General features: G+C 53.3%; 3 protein-coding genes across 4 annotated transcripts; all 3 read left to right on the top strand.

Annotated features, from left to right (window-relative positions):
• The first annotated feature begins 696 nt into the window (after positions 1 to 696).
• On the top strand, positions 697 to 9,452 carry LOC310889635 (hemoglobin subunit rho). Of its 2 annotated transcripts, XM_083817392.1 has the most exons (4): positions 697 to 1,983; positions 6,315 to 7,853; positions 7,968 to 8,190; positions 9,281 to 9,452. In XM_083817392.1, exons 2-4 carry the CDS (start codon positions 7,762 to 7,764, stop codon positions 9,407 to 9,409), a joined length of 444 nt encoding a protein of 147 aa, XP_083673518.1. In that variant the 5' UTR covers positions 697 to 1,983; positions 6,315 to 7,761; the 3' UTR covers positions 9,410 to 9,452. The 2 variants fall into 2 exon arrangements, with proteins under 2 accessions (XP_083673518.1, XP_083673519.1); XM_083817393.1 differs by lacking the exon at positions 9,281 to 9,452 and adding an exon at positions 8,444 to 9,013 and having other exon boundaries at positions 697 to 7,853.
• Positions 9,453 to 15,710: 6,258 nt separating this feature from the next.
• On the top strand, positions 15,711 to 17,163 carry LOC310889627 (hemoglobin subunit beta-like). The gene is made up of 3 exons (XM_083817369.1): positions 15,711 to 15,868; positions 15,958 to 16,180; positions 16,927 to 17,163. Exons 1-3 carry the CDS (start codon positions 15,777 to 15,779, stop codon positions 17,053 to 17,055), a joined length of 444 nt encoding a protein of 147 aa, XP_083673495.1. The 5' UTR covers positions 15,711 to 15,776; the 3' UTR covers positions 17,056 to 17,163.
• A 1,575-nt stretch (positions 17,164 to 18,738) lies between these two features.
• On the top strand, positions 18,739 to 20,714 carry LOC310889626 (hemoglobin subunit beta). Its single transcript, XM_083817368.1, has 3 exons — positions 18,739 to 19,105; positions 19,222 to 19,444; positions 20,476 to 20,714. The coding sequence occupies exons 1-3, from the start codon at positions 19,014 to 19,016 to the stop codon at positions 20,602 to 20,604; spliced, it is 444 nt and encodes a 147-aa protein (XP_083673494.1). The 5' UTR covers positions 18,739 to 19,013; the 3' UTR covers positions 20,605 to 20,714.
• The last annotated feature ends 904 nt before the right edge of the window (positions 20,715 to 21,618 follow it).

The following is a 21,618-nucleotide window of genomic DNA, read 5'->3' as shown; positions in this document are numbered from 1 at the left end:
GGTGCAGCGTTTATCACCGAGGTCAGCTCAGGAGCAAAACTCACCCCAGCCAGGTGGGCTGCTGCAAGCAAAGGCAGCACTGAGCCCCCTGCCAGGCTTTGCCCTTGCTCCCCAGCTGGTGCTGCCTTGTTGCATGAGAGGATGGACCCTGCAGCGGGTCCATCCCCCCTTCCTGAAAGCCATGCCTCAGTTTCCCTGCCTGGAGAAGAGGCTTCACTTTCATTTGCAGGGTGCTGTGGTTTACAGCTGAGATGCTCCTCATCAGAGCAGTGGGCTGCTGAAAGCATTCAGAGAACAAAGCCGCTGCTCAGGCTGCTCCCCACATCAGCCCTGAGGTCTGATCCTCCCCTTCCCCGTGCTGCAGGGCTTGCCCCACCAAGCGCTGCCTTTTAAACATGGGCAAACAGGCACGTCCCAGGGCAGCGGTGGTGCCTTCAAATGCTGGCTGCGTGCCTGTTTGGAAGTGGCTTGTGTGAAACAGCAGCTCCCGGCGGTCCCTCCCTGGTGAACTTTGTGCATTACGACATGCAGGAGTTCATTCTGGACAGCCTAAAGCTTCTGAATGCAAATGTTCTGTGCTGCGAATTGCCCTGAACCACACTTACCCAAGACTCCTCAAACCCAGTGAAAGAGGCCAGCATTAGGGCCTGTGCGTGGCCAGCTCAGCACTCCCCTGCACGAAGCCATGCTTAGCACAGCCCCAAGGGCATTGCACCGTGGTGGAGTGAGTCTGAAACTACCTCCCAGCCTGAGCACTAATGAAAGCCTGCTTAGGAAGTATTGCGTTGTGCTGTAGCCCTTTTGTTGGAGGCAGGCATGGGACTGCAGCACTCAGCCAGGCTGGGATTCCTTTCCTGAAGGGGATCTCACCCTGCCTGGAGCATTTTGGGACACTTGGGGTGAGCAGCTGCCCAGCCTCGGTTTTCCCACCATTGAACACCACCCACCAGGAGATGGTGTGCTGGGCAGGGCTGGACCCGAGCTCTGCCAGCACAGGGAACCAGGGGGCACCCTGAATTCCTGAGAGACTTTCTCTGGGTGGGGCAGCGAGGTTTTGTGCTCCCCTCTGCTCTGGAGACAGGAGAGGCTTCAAAAGCAGTGGCAAATTTCAGTCCCCTCCTCAACACACAGGAAGAGGATGGAGAGAAGAGGCTGCCCATCAGGACACGTCCCACTGTCCCCTTAGGAGTACAGATCACCTGTGCCTGCCCCTGAGCTGGAGGGAAGTGGAGAAGCCCTGCTGCTGCAGGGGCACGCAGGCAGCCCTTGCCGGGTAATCAGGGGCCACACGCCCTCCCGGCTCTACTAAGAAAGAAAGAAAAAAAAAAAAGCTAAATATTTTTCAGCTGGCTGCCACACTGCCTCAGCAAAAATATTTTCTGCTGCGTCAGAAGTCTGACACAGCACAAAGGGGAGCCAAGGACTGCCTTATCTCTGCCCAGCCGTGCTCTGTTTGCACCAGCAGCATTATCACCCCCGCGCAGCCGCGGGTGGCCAGGCTGGGACGGGCGGCCGTGACTCAGCACCACGGCCGGTGCAAGCTCGCTGCACTCCACTGACGGCTGGAGAGCCGCAGCAGTGCCATGGAAATCACTAAAGCATCCTACTGCGGAAACTGGACTTGACTGTGGGAACACCAGCAAGAGCCCATCTGAGTGCCCGGAAGCGGTGCTGGTTTCAGAGCTGCCTCTCTGCCTGGATGTCTGAAGGGCAGCCCCAGAATCAAGTGTCCCTCGGGGCTGGGTTGATCCAGGGTCTGCGGGCTCAGCTCAGCCCCACACACCCTGAGAGAAAGGGCTCAAGTCGTGCACCAGTCTCAAGTTGCACCAGGGGAGACTGGACATGAGGAAGAATTTCTTCATGGAGAGGGTGGCGAAGCACTGGAACGGGCTGCCCAGGGTGGTGGTGGCGTCCCCATCCCTGGTGGTATTTAAGAAATGCGTGGATGTAACGCTGAGGGGCATGGCCTAGTGGTGGAAATTGGTAGGTCAGGCTGATGGTCAGACTTGGTGATCTTTTCCAACCTTGGTAATTCAATAATTCCATGATTCTATGAAAGGGGCTCTTTTTTTGGCGGGGGTCTTTGGTTAAGGCAGCTTTTCCCAAAGCAGTGGTGGGTAGAGCCAGGCAGAGCCGCAGTGGGCCCAGTGCTGGGGCACTCGCCGGGTTCCTCGGAGCTGAGCTGCTCCTTGGGAGAAAGGATGGGAGCGGCTGCAGGGAAAGCAGGGCCATGTGCCCTTACCCTGAGCACTCCGGGTTCAGGTGTGTGTGCAGTGTGTGATCACTGCATTTGTGCCCTCCGGCACTGCCCAGCTCGATGCGGCCCAGCACCTTCCCGGAGGAAGGCAGCCCCCAAACTCCAGGCACTCCAGGACATGGCATGCCGCTGAAGATTAAGGCTTTGGGATATGAGCCACAGTTTGGCTGGGTTACTGGCAAGAGGCTGCAACATGTTTACACTGAAGGATTTTAGTGTGTGAGCATGTAACACTTGAGGACTTTTTTGCATTGCTGGTTTCCTGGCCAGGGCACTATTACTGGCAGTGCTTATTCTGTGGCATCACAATCATTTATTTCACCTGAAACAGGCAAAAGACCCCAGAAGGGATCTTTTCTGTGGGCCTGGTTCTCCACCTTCCCTCCTTCAAGCGCTCACCTGCTCTGGCAATGCACAGGGCCCTCAGGATCACCATCAGGGACCCCCACATTGCTAAAGGAGCAGGGTGAGGGGGGCTCAGCTGTAACTGTACTCACTTTGCACTGGTTGCGTTTGGGCACTGGTGATGAAGAAGACCCTGAAATCCCATTCTGTACCACCTCTTACCTCCCCTAAGAGAACAAAAAATGAGAGGAAATCATAGTTTTCCCATGGATACTGTGGCTGCACACCGGTGTGGCTGGGGAATGGCAGCAGCTGATGTGTGGCAGAGGTGTGCGGAGGTGTGCAGGGCCGGACCCCGGCCCGGCTGGCAGTGCAGCCCACTTGGGCTAAATGCAGGGGCAGAAAGCCGGCCTCCTGAGCGCAGCCAGGTGCTGACGTTTATCTCGTGCTGCAGCCAGGGTGGCGAGGAGCTATCTGGTGCAGGGCCACAGGGTGTGGGAGGCCAGGGGCTGCCGGCGGGCGATAGAGGGGCCGGCAGAGCAGGGCAGCGGGGTGTGAAGCGGCCGATAGGTGCCTCCTGTGCTGCAGGCCTCCGGGATGCGGCAGCGGCCTGAACACGGTAGGGCAAGGCAAAGCCCCCACTGGAGAAGCGGGGCGGCCGTGGTGCCAAACAGGGACGGTGCTGTGATGGAGACACCTCACGAACCTGATCATGGAAAACCCTGTCTGGCTCCTGAGCCCTGTCTCAGTGCACTCGGGGAAGCGCTGCGCTGGCCCTTGTAACGTGCCCCTCTCCTGAACTGTCCCTCCGCCCCGGTGTCCCCTGGGCTCGGTTTGCTCCAGCCCAGTGCAGAGGCTCTGGTAGGAGGCCAGAGGCTGGAACCTTTTGCCAGGAACCTGTGTCTGTCTTGAGTTGAGCAAATGAAAGCCCCAGTGAGGAAGAGGGATAAGAGCAAATGACTGAATCAGTCACAGGCAGGAAAAACACTGCCTTAAGGGATACTGCCTTGGAGACATCTTGTCATGAATAAAAAAGCTGTTTTTTTGCCAATTTCTGGATTGCTTTTGCCTGAGTTCCTGCACTGAGGGATAACTCAGAAGCTGTTTAATTAAATCATTAGCTTTTCCCTGAGTGTCCTGGCTTTTATGCCCGACCTTGTGCCTCACATCCCTTCACCTCACTCAGCTCTGAACCGCCTGTAGCCTGTGACACTGGACTGGCTTTGGAGCTGAGTAGCGCTTGGTGAATCCCTTTACAGGGATACAGGGACAGCGATATATGAATATGGTCAGGTCCCCTCTCCTGTGGTGCCCTGGAGGTCCTCTGTATATTCCTGTTGTGACTAGCCCCAAACTGCACACATTTCAAACCCACAAGACTTTGGACAACATTAAAGAAATACAGTGCACAGTAAAAGACTATAAGCCAGCTCAAATACCGAGGACCATGTCTGGATAGTAAGTAGGTCATTATATGGCACAAAGTTCAGGCTGTGAGTGCCTGATGCTGGACTACCTGAACAGTGGCCCAAGCAGGCAAATGGGTGCTCCACTCCTCTTGGAATCAGGGCTAAAGGGTATGAAGGGTTAAGGGTATGAAGGGCCTGGCTCTTGAATTGAGATATCCATGTTAGGGGATGAGTGGCTCTCTCTGACCCCCAGGTGAATTTTGCTAGCCTCCTAATAGGAATGAGAGGTGGACAGACAGAACCGATGTTTTCCTGTTGTTTCTTCCACTGATGCAGCCAGTAGTTTATTAATGCCCTGCAATGCAGAATTTTTGTGTTCCTGACCTCTGCAGCTGGAAAAAAAACAGGCTAATAAAAGGTACGTGGCACAGAATCAGCACTGCCACAGCACCCTACCAGCAGCAGCCCGGGCACAGCCCAGCGCCAGCCACATACTCGCTGCAGGTGTCCAGGGTCTTGTGCAGGTCCCGTCATCATGTTCCCTGGCCTCTCAGTCTGGTCACAGACTGAATCTGCTGTGCCTAGGGGCTGACTCTGGGACAGAGCAGCACTCATTTAACCTGCAGTTATGTTTCCCCTTAGTTTATTGCTACAGCACAGAAGCCATTTGAAATGACTTTGGGTTGAAGGCAGAGTGCTTAGGGCGATGAGCCAAGGCTAAATTAGAAAACTGTCCTTGTGGTAATAAGATCAAGCTCACTGCCTACTAGCTGTAAAACTCTGATCTGCTCTGACTCTCCACTGTGGCGTGCCCACGTCTCTTCTGCCTGGGGTCTTTTCTGTCTCCCCTTGCTTCCTAAGGAAAGAAATGACACCATCAGAGATTCTTGGCTTTCATGTTCAGGCCAGTAACAACACTGTCCCAGACAGGGCAAGGTGTATAAATTATGGTGATTCAGACCAGCCTGTTGCTGCACTGCATTTTCCCAAATCTGTCATTGTGTCCTGAAAGGGTCTAGAGCAGGAGCCCTGCTTTTTCCTTAGGGTCTGTGACCATCCTGTAAAGCTGTCCTCCGGTTCCACATTCAGGGTTCACCTGGACGGTAACCTGAAGCCTGCTTTTGTCCCTGGAGCAGCTCTTCAGAGGGTGTCAGCATTAGCAGCATGGTGGGGGTGCGAGTTAAAATGAGGCACCAGGGCTAGACTGGACACAGCCAAAGTGCCCAGCGGGGCGGGAGCAGGCAGCAGCCCATATGTGAATTTACAGCCCAGACTGGCTGTAAGGGGTTGTTGCTGTTATGGACTCTCCACATCAAGAGGTCCCCAGTATGCCCCTAACCTTATTAGCTGTCTGATTCACCTGCTGTTATTCATTTTTTGAGTGCCCATCTTGCAGGATGTAAAGAGTATAAGGAATTGTTGTAGGTATAAAACCAGTCATTAAAAGGGATCAATACGGAAGAGTGGTGCTAAATGAGCTTGCCTCAAAGCAACAGCTGGAACATTTCAGCCACTTTTTCCTGTTTCTTCTGCTTCCCCTCTCCTCCCCTTGGCTCTTTGGGGCCACTGTTAAGCATCTCGTGAACACCTGTTCCTGGTCCTGCAACTGCACAAGCAAAAAACAGACCTGAGTGGTCTCAAAAAACACTCAAAACAGACCATGGTGCGGGATCAGAACCTGAGGTTTCTCGCTGTAAGCTATGTCTCTGCCTGCTTTTCCATGGAGTCCAGAAAATCAGCATTTTTTAACCACAGATTCTTGCTAACAACAATGCTTCAGTTAATATTCTCCTCCAAGCCTCTGTGTTTGATGCTGTTCTGCTTCTCCCAGCTTCACATGCCTATCTGCCACCCCTCCCTGAGCTTTGTCATGCTGCTGGTTCAAATGCAGAAGAAAAGCATCATTATCTTCTCTCTTTTAAAGTTCACCTTCACAGAGTTGAAAATGAAACTCCCATCACCAATGAGGCAAATGCACTGCTAATAATAGACCCAGATGTAGCTTGGATTTTATCTTCAATGTGGGTTTTCCAGCAAATGCAGGCTATAGGATGAGGAAATGATAAATGAGAAGTCCATGCTAGGCCATGTATTGTCCTCCCCCAGCTGCACGTACAGCTGTTTTGGCCAGCTCTTTGCTCTGCTGTATGTACTGACTCACATGATGTGAATATCTGTGTATGAATTTAGGGTTGCATATATTTGATTTAATGCTGTGAGTCTTGCCTTACTAAAAACTGACAACTTCTGAAGTCTTCAGATCTCCTCAAGAACACGGGTGTGTGACTCTGTCTGTTCTTTAGGTCAGAAACTACAGCACGCACTGGCCACCTGTATGATACATTTATCTGCGCTGAGCAGCCTCCACTCCACATTGTGCTATCAGAGCACCCTGGTGACTCCCTTGCAGCTGAAAGGGGCCTATGTGCCTTGCCCAGGATTCAGAAATTAAAAAAAAACAAACAAACAAGAAACAACCAAACAAAAAAATAAAAAAAAGTGCCTCTGAGGACGCTGCAGCAAGGATCTGAAATGTGACCACATCCCTGAACCACCCCAACTGGAGCAGTGAGATGCCCATGCTTGTGCCACTGCCCTGTGCAGCTCCGTTCATGTCATAGGATTTATAACTGGAATGGGCCAGAGGTCTGGATGAAACCTCCTAGACTGCCTGCAGACAGACCCAAGTCCCACAGCCTTGCCAGGACATTGCATACCTCCTGCATGCTGGCTTTGCATGCCTGTGCATGGGAGCACAGTTTTGCCCAAAGGCTTAACATATCCTTCCATTCAGGAAAAACAAAAATCCAGTTCAAGTGGAGACTGAGACCCAGAGCCAAGCAGAAGCCTTTTGTCAGGCTCTGAAGTGGTGGAAGGGGATGTTGCTGGTCTGGCTGCAACATGGCTGGTCCTGCTATTCTTGTGCAAGGCCTTTAATTTCCCAGAAGGGAGAGGACAGGGAAGTGCCTGACCCATTAATGCAGTATGACCATCAGAAGAGCAGAGGAACCTGCCCCAGCCAGTGCCTGCCAGCTCCAGCATCCCACTGCAGTCCTGCAGCCGGGGCAGCGGTGAGGTGCAGCCTCTCCCTGGGGCTAACACCAGTCGTGGCCACATGCCCTGGGCGCTTTGGCACCCCGTTCAGGTGTGAGGCTCTGGGCTGGCAGGATGACGTTTTCCACACTTCCTCCTGATGAAAGGTGCTCGGTTTGATAAATGGGCAGCAGCTTCTCTGCAGGTCTGTGCATCCAGAGCTGCAGAGCTGCAGCCAAGGGCAACAGCCCTCAGCATCCTTGGGAAGGTGTTCCTGTGCAGAAACGCCTGTGCAGTGCCCAGCTTCATAAATCAGGTCACCTGCCATGGCAGAGAAATATCCCTGGGGTTTAGAGAGCCTGTAGATGCTGCAGAGGGGCCAAATTCGGGTGCTGCAGGCACGAAGACATTTTAAAGTACCTTGCACAGCGGTCAGCGGATGGAGGGGAGGAAAGGGAGATAAGGGCTGCTGTGTCCTGAGCCTGCCTGTTAAGTGAGTCACAGGGCTTTTCCCTTGAAGGCCACACCTCGCTGCAGACTGACCGCCCTGTGGACAGGACTCCCCGCTGGCGGACCCCCCACCCATCCCCAGCCAATGGCCCCACAGCGCGGGGCGGGGAGGAGCTGCCGGCAGCGGATAAAAGCCCCCAGGGGTCTGCAGCTCCGCTACAAGGTCCGTGTCCTCCTGCAGCCACACGCTACCCTCCGTCCGACACCATGGTGCACTGGTCAGCTGAGGAGAAGCAGCTCATCACCAGCGTCTGGAGCAAGGTCAACGTGGAGGAATGCGGAGCTGAGGCCCTGGCCAGGTAGGTCCGGCTCCCGGGCATCGGCTCGGCTGCACCTGCATGGAGAAACCGCTGCAGGCATAGGGGGGAATGCTAACGGTGTGTGTGTGCTTGTGTCCCCCCTTCTCTCTGCAGGCTGCTGATCGTCTACCCCTGGACCCAGAGGTTCTTTGATAGCTTCGGGAACCTGTCCAGCCCCACCGCCATCATCGGTAACCCCAAGGTCCGCGCCCATGGCAAGAAAGTGCTCAGCTCCTTTGGGGAAGCTGTGAAGAACCTGGAAAATCTCAAAGCAACCTACTCCAAGCTGTCCGAGCTGCACTGTGAGAAGCTGCACGTGGACCCCGAGAACTTCAGGGTGAGCCATGCGTGGGGATTGCCCGTCTCTCCCTCCACCTAACAAATTAGCTCAGTGCCTGGAGGGTTTAAAGAGCATAAATAACAGAGATTTTAGGTGCCAAAGAGAAAGGGGCTGCCTTGGATGTAATATGTGTCCTTAAGAGGAGGAGGGAAGGTTGGGCATTTGATAATGTTAGGGAAGGGGCTCCATGTGGTTACAGATTTGGGGACAGATCCAGGGACATGCCCTGACTGCCTGGAGGCTTGTGCAGGCACAGCTGGAGAAAAGCAGGAGGAAGAGGAGAGGCTCAATGACGCTGAGGGTGAAGAGGACAGCAGGAAAGTGCCTGAAGAGTGCTGCTGCTGTGCTGGTGCCTCTCCCTGTCACGTCCTGCCCCTAGGGACGGGGACCACTTCACCCCCACTTTTTCCAAGGCTGGCAGATGTGGGAGGAGAGGGGAAAAGCCAGCATGGGATGGAGACCCAGGGATGCTCAGGATACGGATGCTGATGGGAAGAAAGGCCCTAGAGATGTAGGCTGGAATTAAAAACAGAAAGGACAGATCTGTGTGGGGGTAAGTTCAGCAGAGGAGGGAGGGGAGCAGGAGGGGAGTAAAGGAACGGAGATCAGGGTGCTGGGGGTGAAAAGTGGCTGTGGGTGGAGAGCGGGCAGTTCAGGCTGGAGGGGATTGGGAGGGCTCGATGTAGCTGATAGCCTCCATTTCAGCCCCTGCTTCAGCCTTACTTCAGGAATGTAGCAGGCAGAGCTGGTACGGAACTGAACCCCAGTTAAGTAGGCATGGGGATTCACAGCAGAAAAAAGAAAAAAAAAAAAAAAGCTAAAAAAGGTTTGGAAGTACACAAGTACACTCTAGAGTTTGGAAAAAGCAGATGTGAGAAAAGGCAAGGACGGAGCTGGTGGATACTGGTGCATGTGGTCAGCACAAGACATTTTCCTGCACAGAGAATTCAGCTAAAAGAGCTTCTCTGAGTGGCAGCCTCCAGCACCCAACAAAGCAGACGTGTTTGCCCTCCAGCACCTGGGTCCTACATGGGGCAAAGGGGTGCTCAGTGCCATGCTGACCTGATTTCCTTTCTTGTCCCCCCAGCTCCTGGGAGACATCCTCGTCATTGTGCTGGCCGCACACTTCACCAAGGACTTCACCCCTGCCTGCCAGGCCACTTGGCAAAAGCTGGTCGGCGTGGTGGCCCACGCTCTGGCCTACAAGTACCACTGAACGCTCCAGAGGAGGATGCAGCTGTAACAGTCAATAAAAATAAAACCAAACAAAACATTTTCTGAGCTTCTTAGTGTGCTCCTGTGTCTCTGCAGCTGCTTGTGGGAGGGAGAGAGGGAGGGAGGAAACAGGGGGTACAAAAGGGGGAAGAAGGTCTCAGGGCTGCTGGGAGCATCACAGTCCAAAAAAAGCAGCCAGACTAGCCTAAGGGAGGATGCTTCTCCTGGCTAGTTGGGCTCTCTCCGGAAGGCACCAGCCTGCTCACTGCTGCCTTGTCCTACCTGCCCAGCTGGGCTCGTACCAGCCACCCAGAGCCCCATGCACAAAGGGGTGCTGGGGGCATTCAGAGCTCCAGTGGGACATCTGGAGATACTGGCCTGTCAACAAGCACAGGTGGGCACATCCTGGCCCACCGAGTGCTCTAAGCTTGCCGAAATTGCTGGGGAAGATTTCTGACCTATTCTGCACAGAAGGCCAAGCTGCAGGGCCAGCAAGAGCCCTCTGGCCCTAAACCTCTCCACCTGTACTGTGTGCAAGGATATAAATTTGGAGAGATTCACTCAAGACAGCTTAGACAGAAATGTGAGATTTCGTAGTACTAATGTATCTTCAAGAAGATGATAAAAAGCATTTTCTATGTCAGCAGTGAAAATGCTCTTCCCATTAGCCTTGGGCGTTTTGGTCAGAATACACTCTGCAAGATGATGTGGATGGTCTGGAGAGGAGGGGTTGAGGGCAGCTTTTACATGGGACTGATCAGAGCATTTTAAAGTCAGATTAGCTTAATGAACAATGATTTTTTACTGTAGTGGAAGGATTCAACATAAGCACATCAGTTTCAGGAATGCTTTTTCAGGAGTAACTTAAAAACCAACAAGGACAGATGTCTGTGTCTCAGAATGATGAAATCATTGTTTTGCAAGATTTAGGAACAATTTTTCTCCTTTTCTGCAGATAAAGCGAGGATTTGCACTCATGACCACCTTATGCCAGACAGCCATCCAGTCTGACAGGCAGAGGATCCAGCCCTGCCAGCAGTGCCAAACACATCCTGGGCTGGGGGAAAAAAGAAACCAGCCCAGCTTTCCTACAACATGTCATTCTCCTTCCAGTCAGCAAGTGGGCATTTCAGCATGATTTCAGGAGGTGAGACTGTACTCGGTGTCCTGGTTCACTCTAGTTAAAGTTCAGACCTTTGGCAGTTGCCACCAAAGACAAAAGGTCGCCTGCATTTGAGGCAGGGCAGACACCACACGAACACAGTGGTGTAGCCACATTCAGCTGGGTGCAGGCCAGCGGCACATACCCCGTGTTTGGCAGAGACTCTGATGGGTTCCCTCTTCCTCTGGGACCTGATTTTCTGCTGGGCTCAGTGGGAACCTCTCGCCCAAGCAGCTCCCTCCCAGGAGGGGCTTCAGGCACCAGCAGTGCCCCGGCGCATCCTGCTCCCTGACCGTGCACTGCAGCCAGGGCTGGGATGGTCTTGTTGGACTTATTATGGCAAGGAGCAGGATTCGTGCTGTGTTGCAGAGCCACAAGAAGAGTTGCAGCGTGTCAGACTTTCCGAGCAAGAGTTGTCTCTCTCTTGTGTGAGCAAGAGCAGAGGTATGAACCCTACGGACTCACCTGACCCAAAACAGTAGCCAGGGGTGAGGCCTAAATGGCAGGCCTAAATGGACAGTGGACACCACGGCAGTGTTGAAATGACACTGCCCAGTCCTAGCAGTGCTTTGGCAGTAGACTAACTTCTCTCTGCTGAGGACACAGGGTCAGCAGTACATCCTTCCTTTGCACCAGGGGAGTGGAGCCAAAGTCCTTCCATCAGCTGGCAGGAGAGCAAATGCACTCTTGCAGGCCATCACGCTCTACAGACCATTACCCTGGGGAGGAGGGCCCAGCCTCACCAGCAGAGTGACACGGGGAAGAGTAGAGCTGGTGCTTCGCCGTGAGCTCAGGGCATTTCTGCAGTGGCAGTACAGCGCGGTGCTGAGATGCTCTGGTGGATGCACTCAGCTCCTTGACCAAACTTGCAGTAGTCTGGTTTAGGATCTGTAGGAAGTAAAGGCCTGTACCCTGAATAGGCCATGAACTTCTTTAATTCCAAACTGTTCTTTGAAACCCACACAGGACCAGGTTTCATGGTGTGCTTTGATGCTCATAAGCGTGGAGACCAGAACATTCATCATGCAATTAACACCTGAATAGCAGGAGGTGCTTCCAAGACTAATTTATCAAGGAACAAAAGAAGTTGTGGGCACAAGGAGTCACGTGCTTACCTTTTCCCTCTTATGTAATCTGACAAAAAGCCAAATACTTTATTCCGTAAGCATGGCAGTCTGGGTGAACCTTTTTTGGAGTTCTCCCTGCATCTGGCTGCAAGGCGGTGATCCCCCTTTGAGTTGGCATGCATCTCAAGGATACTCCTCAAGGCTGAGAGGTCCCTTACCAACTGCAGATCTTTGGTAAGTGACCAGTATCATGAATAACTTGTACCACAGGGAATTAACATCTTGCATGGGAAACTTTGAGTTATTATTATATCCTCTGTGCAGTAAGTAATAAGTTGAACCTTGCCATCAAACTTTGTTAAGCCTCACCTTTGCAATATTTTACTTCAATAAACTATTTTTGCTATTACATCTGGCAGTGATTCTGTAGACAGTTTAAATCTTGCCCATGACAGATGCTGGGAGCCGCAAACAGCCCTGGTGACAGCAAGACATCAGCTTGCTCCTTTGCTGGGTTTATGGCAGTTGGCTTGTGTTCAGGACCTCACTTCTGCCTCGCCCTCTGTTACTCCGTTTGAGTGAGCCCAGTCTGCTCCCTGAGTCCCAGGAGCTCTGTACGATGCAAACAGCTTTTGGAGCTCAGAGCCACCTAGAAGCGGTTCCCTGCCAAGGCAGTGCTGGCTGCTGCCGGGCGAGTTCACATTCCCGTCGTGCTGCCTGCTGCGTCCATGCCAGGAGGAAGCAGCCAGGTCCTGCCCTCCGCTGGGAGACCAGGAGATGCTGGCACAGAATGGAAGGAGCCTCAGCAGAGCTGTTCAGATGAGGAAGGAAGATCACAGCAAATAAAGTGGGAGCAAAGACACCCACAAGGCAGAGTGGCTCTAGACATCAGAAATTGCGTGTTCTGAAGGAGAGAGTACAGAGGCTGGCCTGGATCCAGAGGCTGGGTACATCTGCCGCTCCAGCTGATAAGGGCACCAGTAAAGCTTGGCGCAGGGCACTGCCTGCTTCAATCAGAGTGACCAATAAACTCTGCTTCCCGTGTAAAGGCCTGGAGCTGTCTTTTGAAGCCGGTGGGATGCTTTATGTACAAAATGGGAAGGTTCCTGTCCGTGGAAGTGGGCATGACCCAGTCTGGGGCCAAGAGATGATGAACCACATAGGACGCATCAAAGACAAATGGATGGAAGGATTTTGGAGGGAAGTGTCCTGAGCACTGTGAAATTCATCCTATGCAGACAGCAAAGGGGCCCCTACCTCCCTCCTTTGTGAGCGTGGCTGGGATAAGCCCACTGCAAGGTATAGCTGTGGGTGCAGGAGGGGACTGAGATCTCCCTCTGATCCTGTGAACTGTAAAGAAGCTACAGAAACTGCCTCCACTTGGCACATCATGATGATTCCTCCTCCTCTCCCCCCCCAGCCCCCAGCCTGTGTCTCTGAACAGCCCCCTCAAGAGACATCCCATGGCTGGCAGCTCTGAGCATGCAAATACTGCTTGCCAGGCCTCTGCTCGCAAATCATAAATCAGGTGATTTTAAAATGTATTTAAAATTAACTCTGTCCTATAGAAATGCATGCCATGGAGGGATCCCTGAAGAAGACCCCCAAAATCAGAGCATAGGGCAGAGATTGTCTGGGCTGTTCTGCCTTTGCTTTTTGCCAAACGTTTCTCTGTTGTCTCACTGTTTGGCAGAAACCTTGGGCACGCAGTGCTGCTTACAGATAATGCTCACAGTGTCCTGTCTGAAAATACCTGTCATTCTCGCGTACACCTTCAAGGCTGTATCCACTTTGCTGTGAGCTTTTGCCTCTGATGACATTATGAACCAGTGCCCAACTGTTGTCAATGGGTGCATGCAGCCTCTGAGCCTGCCCAGATCATCGTGCATAACACGTTTCCTTAAAAAGTCTTTGTGGCTGAAAAATTACAACTAAAAAGCCCTTGGAAGTCAGGAGATAAAAAAAGAAGTTTCATCTCATGCTTTTTCTTCTCTCAGCTGACAGCCGATAACTGCCCTGCAGCTCTAATGCTGGAGATCATGTGAAAAGTGCTTTGAAGAAGCCACTCACTAGGAAGAGACGTTCTCCAGAAGGGACAGCAGGAGCACAACAGATGCTGCTGCCCACAGCAGTGAGTGAGGAGCCACGTGGGCTGGAGAGGGACAGGGCTGAAGGAGAAGGAGAGAAAGAAAGGTAAGGCAAAGTTCAGCAAGCCCCAGGAGTTGCTCATCCTTTGCTTCATCTCTTGGTTTAGCAGCTCACCTTGCACCTTGGATGGACATTTGAAACTGCCCTTGTGGGATGGTGCACCTGAGCTGATCTGGTGCTGAGGGATGGCACCACAGGATGGATGCCACCAATTCACCGGTCCACCCTGCTAATAAAGAATCTGGAGCCATGTCTGCAGAGCCATGTCTTGGCATTACAGCCTCCTCATTTCGTATCCTACAGTACAACAGGACTCTGTTTGCAAAATGATACCACTTATACTTTTCTTATTCTTTGACGGCCTCATCTATTAGTAGGAAACACCTTGGATCAAGATGCTCTGCCAAGTAGGAGGGTGGAAAAAAAGTGACAACTTTCAAAGGTATGCCAGCTGCAGAAAGGAATGGTGTTGACCAGAGTAATGGCTGGAGGAACTTACTGACAGTTTAATTTGGAGCAGGCTGATAAGAGGCAAGATAGCGCCCTTCAGATTTGTAAAGACTGCTGCCAAGGGGAAGACAAGAGGACAGACTTCAGCCTGCAGGCAGTGAGAGAGCATTCCTGCAAGGCTATTTCATAGGGCTGAGTTATTGTATGTGAACAATCAATCTGATCGAGACAGCTCTACCAATAGCAGAAATGCTGCTTTGCCAGGACATCTTATTTATTTTGGGCTATGGGATATGCTATTTATCAGAAGGGCTCACAGTTTTTGTCAGTGCTGGTGTCTGATATAGCAAACCATCCAACTTTTGCAATGCAGGCAAGGTTTCAGCACATATTTCTGCTAAAAGCCAGAAAAAAAAAAAAAAAAAAAAAAAAAAAAAAAGCATAGTTACCTATTCAGTTCAGACTTTTACATGGCGTATACCCCATTTCCAGTTTTGGCAGTCTCAGAAGTGTGCCCCAAAGGTACCCAATCATTAGACAAAGGGACAGTCATCAGCGCCATACAGTAACGAGGCATTTACAATCTGAAATAAAGTTGATGTCATATTTTCCGCTTCCTGGAGGGCAGGCAGAGGAAATTGGCATCAGACTGTTTCTGCACAGCACAGCCTGGTCCTAGCTTCCCACTGGCGTCAGGTGGGACTGACTGTCCATGTGGGTGGTGTGTCTGGCTTAAGCTCCTCACGGGACGAAGGCTAGGGCTAGGGCTAGGGCTCATACCCTGCTCTTGAGGCCCACTCAGAATCATGCCTTCCAGGCGGGTTCATTTTCTCTGACAAGGAACTTATGCTCGAGATGGTCGAAAGCAGAGCTATGACTCAGAACAGCACAGACAATGGCTGTGGACAGCTACAGTGGGCAAAAGCAATGGACAACAGCTGTGAAGCTCTTTGTTAGGACTGAGAAGAAAGGAGGATCATGCATTTAAAGCACAAGGCCTACATTTGGGAGTAATCATTGTGCTCCCATTTCCCAGAAGGTCTCCGATCCTTCAAGCAGGAGCTGATGATGCCTAGAGCTGTTCAGGATGGATTCAAAGGAGTGCATGGTACCAGTGCACCATCAGGAGTCTGAAACCAAGGCCAAGGCAGAGACTGCAAGCTCTTTGAATGTCGCTGCCTGTCCCATTGGATCTCCTCTGCACCTTCAGGCCTCCAGCTCCTGCTGCAACACCAGTAACCCATGGCCATGCAGGAGCTCCACCTGCGCTCGGGGCTGTGTCTACAAGCTCATGGGTGCGAGATGCAGCTTGTCCACTCAAAGGCAGAGGGGGGAAAGGGCCTCTTTTCCCCCTGGACAGGATCCAACATTGCTATCTTTCTTAGTGCAGCCCAGCTCCCTCCCCAGCCCCAACCAATGGCAATGTCAACTGAGATTAGGACAAGCTGTTACTAGTGTATAAAAATCCCTGGAGCAGACTTTGACTCCACTTCCTAGTAATTGTTCACAGAAGCCTCAAGCAAGCCCTCTTGCTCAGCACCATGGTGCACTGGACAGCCGAGGAGAAGCAGCTCATCACCGGCCTCTGGGGCAAGGTCAATGTGGCCGACTGTGGTGCCGAGGCCCTGGCCAGGTAGGTCCAGCTCCCAGTCATCAGCCCAGCTACCAGGAGGGAGCGTTAACAGTGTCTCTGTGTGATCATCTTCCCCCTTCTCTCTGCAGGCTGCTGATCGTCTACCCCTGGACCCAGAGGTTCTTCTCTTCCTTCGGGAACCTGTCCAGCCCCACCGCCATCCTTGGCAACCCCATGGTCCGTGCCCATGGCAAGAAAGTGCTCACCTCCTTCGGAGATGCCGTGAAGAACCTGGACAACATCAAGAAGTGTTTTGCTCAGCTGAGCAAACTTCACTGCGACAAGCTGCACGTGGACCCCGAGAACTTCAGGGTGAGCTGCGCTCGGACTCCAGCCTCAGCGGAACAGAGGTTTCTGTCCTCTGGAGAGGGCTCTGGGGTCTGGCCACCAGTGAGACCCAGAAGCAAATCCCTGAGGCTGCCTGAACCTAGGCACCTGCTGAGGGCAGGGGAAGTGGAGGGAGGAGTGCATAGGCATATTTGAGGATAACAGGCAGGAGTTCTGGGGCTGAGGTATGAGAGAGGAGGGACCCAAGCAGGTGAGGTGGGTGGGCATGAAATGCAGTCAAATATGTGCAGGCTGCGGAGTGAGCAGGGTGGAAGCAACATGAGCTTGGAGCACCCAGAGAGCAGAAGAGAAGAAACTGAGACAGGATTGAAGGAAAGAGGTAAGCCTGGGCACAAGGGAAAAGTTACTCCAAGACAGAAAACAAACACAGCCACTTCAGCAGAAGGAAAGGATCTGAGCCAAGGAAAAGCAAAGAAAGGGAGGCAAGTGAAAGGAGAGGATAAGGCCAGCCAGAGCAAGGACACTAGCACAGCAGGTGTAGGGAAGGTGTTTGGGGAGGGGGCTCCAGCACACTCGGGCATCCTGGTCAGGGCCAGAGATGTGGGCATGGTGCTCTGCATGGGGCTGTGATAAATCAGCTCCTTGCTTTGCGATGAATCCTCGATTGGTGCATTCTGACCACTGTCGCAGCCCAGGCGGTGTGTCCTGGGTGCTGGGAGGGCAGTGGGGCAGAACCCTGGGCTGACAGCTTCTCCTCCCTCCACCGCCAGCTCCTGGGTGACATCCTCATCATCGTCCTGGCTTCACACTTCGGCAAGGATTTCACCCCAGCCTGCCAGTCTGCCTGGCAGAAGATGGTCCGTGTGGTGGCCCATGCTCTGGCTCACGAGTACCACTGAGCTTCCTGCAACCATTCACACCAGGAGATGCTCCCAGATCACGGGGAAGCATCCTCTGGGCCTGCTGATCTGTAACTGCCAAATAAACACCAACTGCTTCATCACAAAGGGCGTCTGCCTCTCTGTGGGAATGGGGTGGGGGGACCACGGCGGGGTGCTGGGAACAGGAATGAGGTGCTCACACACGTGGGGTACCCCAAGCCACGTCTTGTTTCTGTGAATTAATGCTAGTGAGACTTGCCTAAGCTGGAGAACCCAGGAAAACATTCAAGACTAGAACAAATGAAGACACTACTAAACACATACAGAAAAACTGGTGGTTTACTGAGACATCACACAGCATCACTGGGTTTCACGTTTTTTAAGTCTTTCACGGATAAAGTAGAACAAATCTTTGCACAAAAATGTGCAATGGGAGAAAAGCCAGTGAGATTAGGTCTGCTTGTAGCTTCTTACACAGAAGGAAGCATATTATGTTTTTGGTCCTCGTTTAAATTAAATTCGCAGATTACTAAAGGTAGACTAACAGTCACAAGTATCTATTATGGTAAAAACTATGACAAAAATGTTAATTTCATGTACAGGAAAGACAGAGTACTTGGTTTCAATGGCCCCTACAGGTAACTCTTCACTAGCAAAATAAAGTTCCCTGAAGTCTCCATGGCATGCAAAGGGTCATGTCCCTCGCTGGTCTCCTGTCCCCCGTTCAGCCTGGTGGTGAGACTCACAGCACCCCCACAGCACGGCGAGCGGCTCAGGGACATGTCTGTGGTTTCAGTGCAGTGAATTCCTCTGGCTGCGCCCTCCCACCCCTTTATCAGAGAGAAGGCAGAAGGCATGGCTGTGGAGCAGGTTTACTGAAAACATTGCACTTTTCAGCATGGAGGGCGCGTGGAGCAGGGTCCTTTGACCAAGCCCCTTCCAAAGCAAGCATACAGAGCAGAACTAGTGCTGCAGCTAACAGTGGCAGACATAGCCCATGGCCAACACAAAGGCATTGCTCCATGGTCACGCAGCCACCCTGGGCCAGCTGGTGTTCCTCTGAGCTGCCAGCTCCAGCTGGACCAAGTCCAGCCCCAGATCCTGTCCCCATCCCACCTCCTCCAGCTCCTGTTTGCTGGGAGCAGCCCCAGGGGACCCCGCTGCCTCTCCCAGCACCCACAGGGTCACCGCTGCCTGCTGCCGCAGACCTGCACTGCCACCAGTACACCCAGTCTTCCCCACCTCGTCCAGGCCTCCTCTGCGAGCTAACATTGTGCAGGCAGTTCCTGGGCAGTGTGTTACGGCACTTCCCTGCCACGCTGCCTTACTTGGCCTCTGCTAGAAGGCTCTTTGAGGCAGGAGCCTCTGCAACCAACTGCCCGTGGTTCCCTTATTGCTACCTTAATGTTAGCAAAATGTTAAATAGCTGATAGAAAAGAACAAGGAGAACCCAAAGCTATTAGGCCCTGCAAGAAGAGGACAAACTGCTTGCACAGAGCTGGTGCCTTCAGAGCCAGGGCCCAACAGCCCCAGGTCCTGCTCTTCTGCCTTGCCGTGACACAGGCCACTGTGGCTGCACCATCCAAGGGGCACCGAGCCTGGCACACACCTTCCTCCAAAGGCTTTGGGGGGACTCACACGGTGCTGCGCTCAGACTTTGCGTGGAGATACATGCCGCCCTCCTGCAGGGAGCTGCAGCGCTGGAAATCAAAGACGGGGGGCAGGGTGGTGGCGGATCTGGGCACCGTGCCCTGGGGCCCCACCCTGACACCGCGTCCCCTCCCTTGGGGTACCAGGGCTGCAGGGGCCCCTCCCGGGACCCAGCCAATGGAGGGGTGCAGGGGGAAGAGGAGGGGCCCGGCGGAGCGTATAAAAGTGGGGACGGGACAGCCGCTCGCCAGCGTGCGATCCCCGCGGGAGCAAGAGCCGAGACCTCCTCCGTACCTGCAGCCACACGCTACCCTCCACCCGACGCCATGGTGCACTGGTCAGCCGAGGAGAAGCAGCTCATCACCGGCCTCTGGGGCAAGGTCAATGTGGCCGACTGTGGTGCTGAGGCCCTGGCCAGGTAGGTCTGGCTCCCGGGCATTGGCTCGGCTGCACCTGCATGGAGAAACCGCTGCAGTCACAGGAGGGAGCATTAACGGTGTGTGTGTGTGCTCGTGTCCCCCCTTCTCTCTGCAGGCTGCTGATCGTCTACCCCTGGACCCAGAGGTTCTTCTCTTCCTTTGGGAACCTGTCCAGCCCCACCGCCATCCTTGGCAACCCCATGGTCCGTGCCCATGGCAAGAAAGTGCTCACCTCCTTCGGAGATGCCGTGAAGAACCTGGACAACATCAAGAACACCTTCGCCCAGCTGTCCGAGCTGCACTGTGACAAGCTGCACGTGGACCCCGAGAACTTCAGGGTGAGCCACACTCCTGGCCAGGGCACCCATCCCCATGCATCTGCGTGGGGAGTTTCTCCCTGTGTCCCCAAGCCATGTCCCCAGTCCCACAGGTGGGGACTCCCCGTAAATATGCCAGTGCTGGAGGAAGAGAAGCTGGTGGTCGAGGCGAGGGGCAGAACCACGAGGACAGGCAGGGAAGGGACCTACATGTAGCCTGGGGAGAAAGGACCAAAGGGGCTGAAGGGGCCATCGGGAGGGTGAAAGCAAGGATGCAAGGGGACAGGAAAGGTGGTGAGGAGGTGGCTGCAGTACGGAAAGGGAGGGGGAGCATAAAGTGAAAGCAGTTGTTGGAGCAGGAAGAGGTCTGAGCCAAGGGGAAAGCGAAGGAGCAAGAGTGAAACCTGGCGTGGAGGAGAAAGGAGAGATGAGCGATGAGCAAGTGACAGTGGCTAGATGCCAAAAGCCAAAGAGGAGTGGGACATAGAGGGAGAGAGAAGTTTTGTTCCCACATCTCTGCAGACGAGAATCTCCCGGTGGGGTAGGAGACCCTGCATTTGTCACTATGCTGGCAGGGATCCCCCCATGCCAGTAGGAGCTTGCCCTTGGTGCCAGAGTGCTTTGCACTTGTCAGCTCCCTGCTGCTCAGCAGATGCTCAGCTGTGCTTCCTGCTTGGGAGAACTCCCAAATGAAGTCAGAAGGGAGAAAAAAACAATCAACAGAATTGTTGGAGAATTTTTGGTTATTCGTCCCATACCCGTAGCAAAGGGAACAAATATGGCCCGGGATCAATGGTTGAGATGAAAAGCTTTGGAGTCAGTGGCCCAGACTAAACAGGGGCTGGTGCATTCCATATGTTGTACATTTTGCGATTTAGACTGAACAAGAGGATTAATGAGTTTAAGGTATGTCTTAAAAAGGACTGCAGTTTGCGGGGAGATTTTTAAGCCTACAAAACGCCTGTAGGTTTCCCTGGGGCTGGTGCAAGTGTTGGTGCAGGGATCAGCAGTCTCCCGGGCACTGTTAACCAAGGGCGCTCATGTTCCCACAGCTCCTGGGTGACATCCTCATCATCGTCCTGGCCGCCCACTTCGCCAAGGAGTTCACTCCTGAATGCCAGGCCGCCTGGCAGAAGCTGGTCCGTGTGGTGGCCCACGCTCTGGCCCGCAAGTACCACTAAAGAGCTGGCAGCAAAGCTCCCAGAACATCCTCCAGCTCATGTCATGCACCTGTGGAAATGCTCTGGAGCCGTCAGCTTGTAACAGCCCAATAAAGCTCAACCTGTGAAGGCCCCTCTGTCTGTGTGTCCCTGGGCGTCTGGAGGGGCTGGGGGCTGGGGACCTGGGTGCCCGCAGGATGGGGCTGGGGGCTCGGGCAGGGCAGGGCTTTGGTGTTGGGATGTGCTGGCTCCCTTTGCTCTCAGTGGTCTTCTGGGTGGTTGTGTGGGGTCTGGCTCTGGAAATCAAACTTAGAAACCTGTGTACTGGGTGGGCACAGCCCTGCTGGCCTGGGCTTGTCTGCTGGGGAGGTCGCACTGGGGGCGATGTCTGTAGTTTACTGTGAAACCAGGGGGGTTTCTCACAACCCCGGGGGGAATGCAGAGGAACCATATTTTTTAGGCAGGACAAACAAAATGAAGACTTTAATCCTCCCCAGCCCATTTCTGGCATAAACCCTACCAGAAACGAGCTGACTCATACTGGCCTAGCAGCCAGCTGGGTGGGGACAGGTTTTAGATAAACATTTTGCTATCAAGACCTGTCCAGACCTTGTTTGTGCACTTCTTTTTCACCCTGTGCTGCCCATTCTGCAATGTGGGTGGGGGCTGAGGGTGGGGAATCCTGCTAATAGTGGATAGTGGTGACTATTAATAATTTTCTGTAAGTGAAAATCAGTCGGTGCCTTGTATGTGCAAAGCTGTTTGGGGTGTTTAAGTGTGCTCACAGGACTCTAGGGTAGAGATTGTTCTTTGCATGGGAAGCACTGTCCGTCCTGTTGGAACTGAGCAGGGGGCAGCAAAAGCATCTGCTAGCTGAAAGGACACGATTGCTTTTCAAAGGGGAAAAAGAGGGCATAGCTATATATCCCAGCATGTCTGACACCCCGTCTGCACTGTGTCCCTGCTTCCTCGCTGCTTCATCCATGTCTGTGGGCATTCCCCTCTCCTGCCCCTGAGCCGGTGGGTATCAAAGCC

Source organism: Anser anser (genome assembly GCF_964211835.1).
Source record: "Anser anser genome assembly, chromosome: 1".
In the NCBI taxonomy this organism is placed as follows: Eukaryota; Metazoa; Chordata; class Aves; order Anseriformes; family Anatidae; genus Anser; species Anser anser.
This window is presented reverse-complemented; position numbering and strand designations above follow the sequence as displayed.

Coding starts and splice junctions, on each gene's coding strand:
- LOC310889627 (XM_083817369.1), top strand. CDS start 15,777: ATGGTGCACTGGACAGCCGAGGAGAAGCAGCTCATCACCGGCCTCTGG. Junction 15,869..15,957: donor GGTGCCGAGGCCCTGGCCAG/GTAGGTCCAGCT, acceptor TTCTCTCTGCAG/GCTGCTGATCGTCTACCCCT. Junction 16,181..16,926: donor TGGACCCCGAGAACTTCAGG/GTGAGCTGCGCT, acceptor CTCCACCGCCAG/CTCCTGGGTGACATCCTCAT.
- LOC310889635 (XM_083817392.1), top strand. CDS start 7,762: ATGGTGCACTGGTCAGCTGAGGAGAAGCAGCTCATCACCAGCGTCTGG. Junction 7,854..7,967: donor GGAGCTGAGGCCCTGGCCAG/GTAGGTCCGGCT, acceptor TTCTCTCTGCAG/GCTGCTGATCGTCTACCCCT. Junction 8,191..9,280: donor TGGACCCCGAGAACTTCAGG/GTGAGCCATGCG, acceptor TTGTCCCCCCAG/CTCCTGGGAGACATCCTCGT.
- LOC310889626 (XM_083817368.1), top strand. CDS start 19,014: ATGGTGCACTGGTCAGCCGAGGAGAAGCAGCTCATCACCGGCCTCTGG. Junction 19,106..19,221: donor GGTGCTGAGGCCCTGGCCAG/GTAGGTCTGGCT, acceptor TTCTCTCTGCAG/GCTGCTGATCGTCTACCCCT. Junction 19,445..20,475: donor TGGACCCCGAGAACTTCAGG/GTGAGCCACACT, acceptor ATGTTCCCACAG/CTCCTGGGTGACATCCTCAT.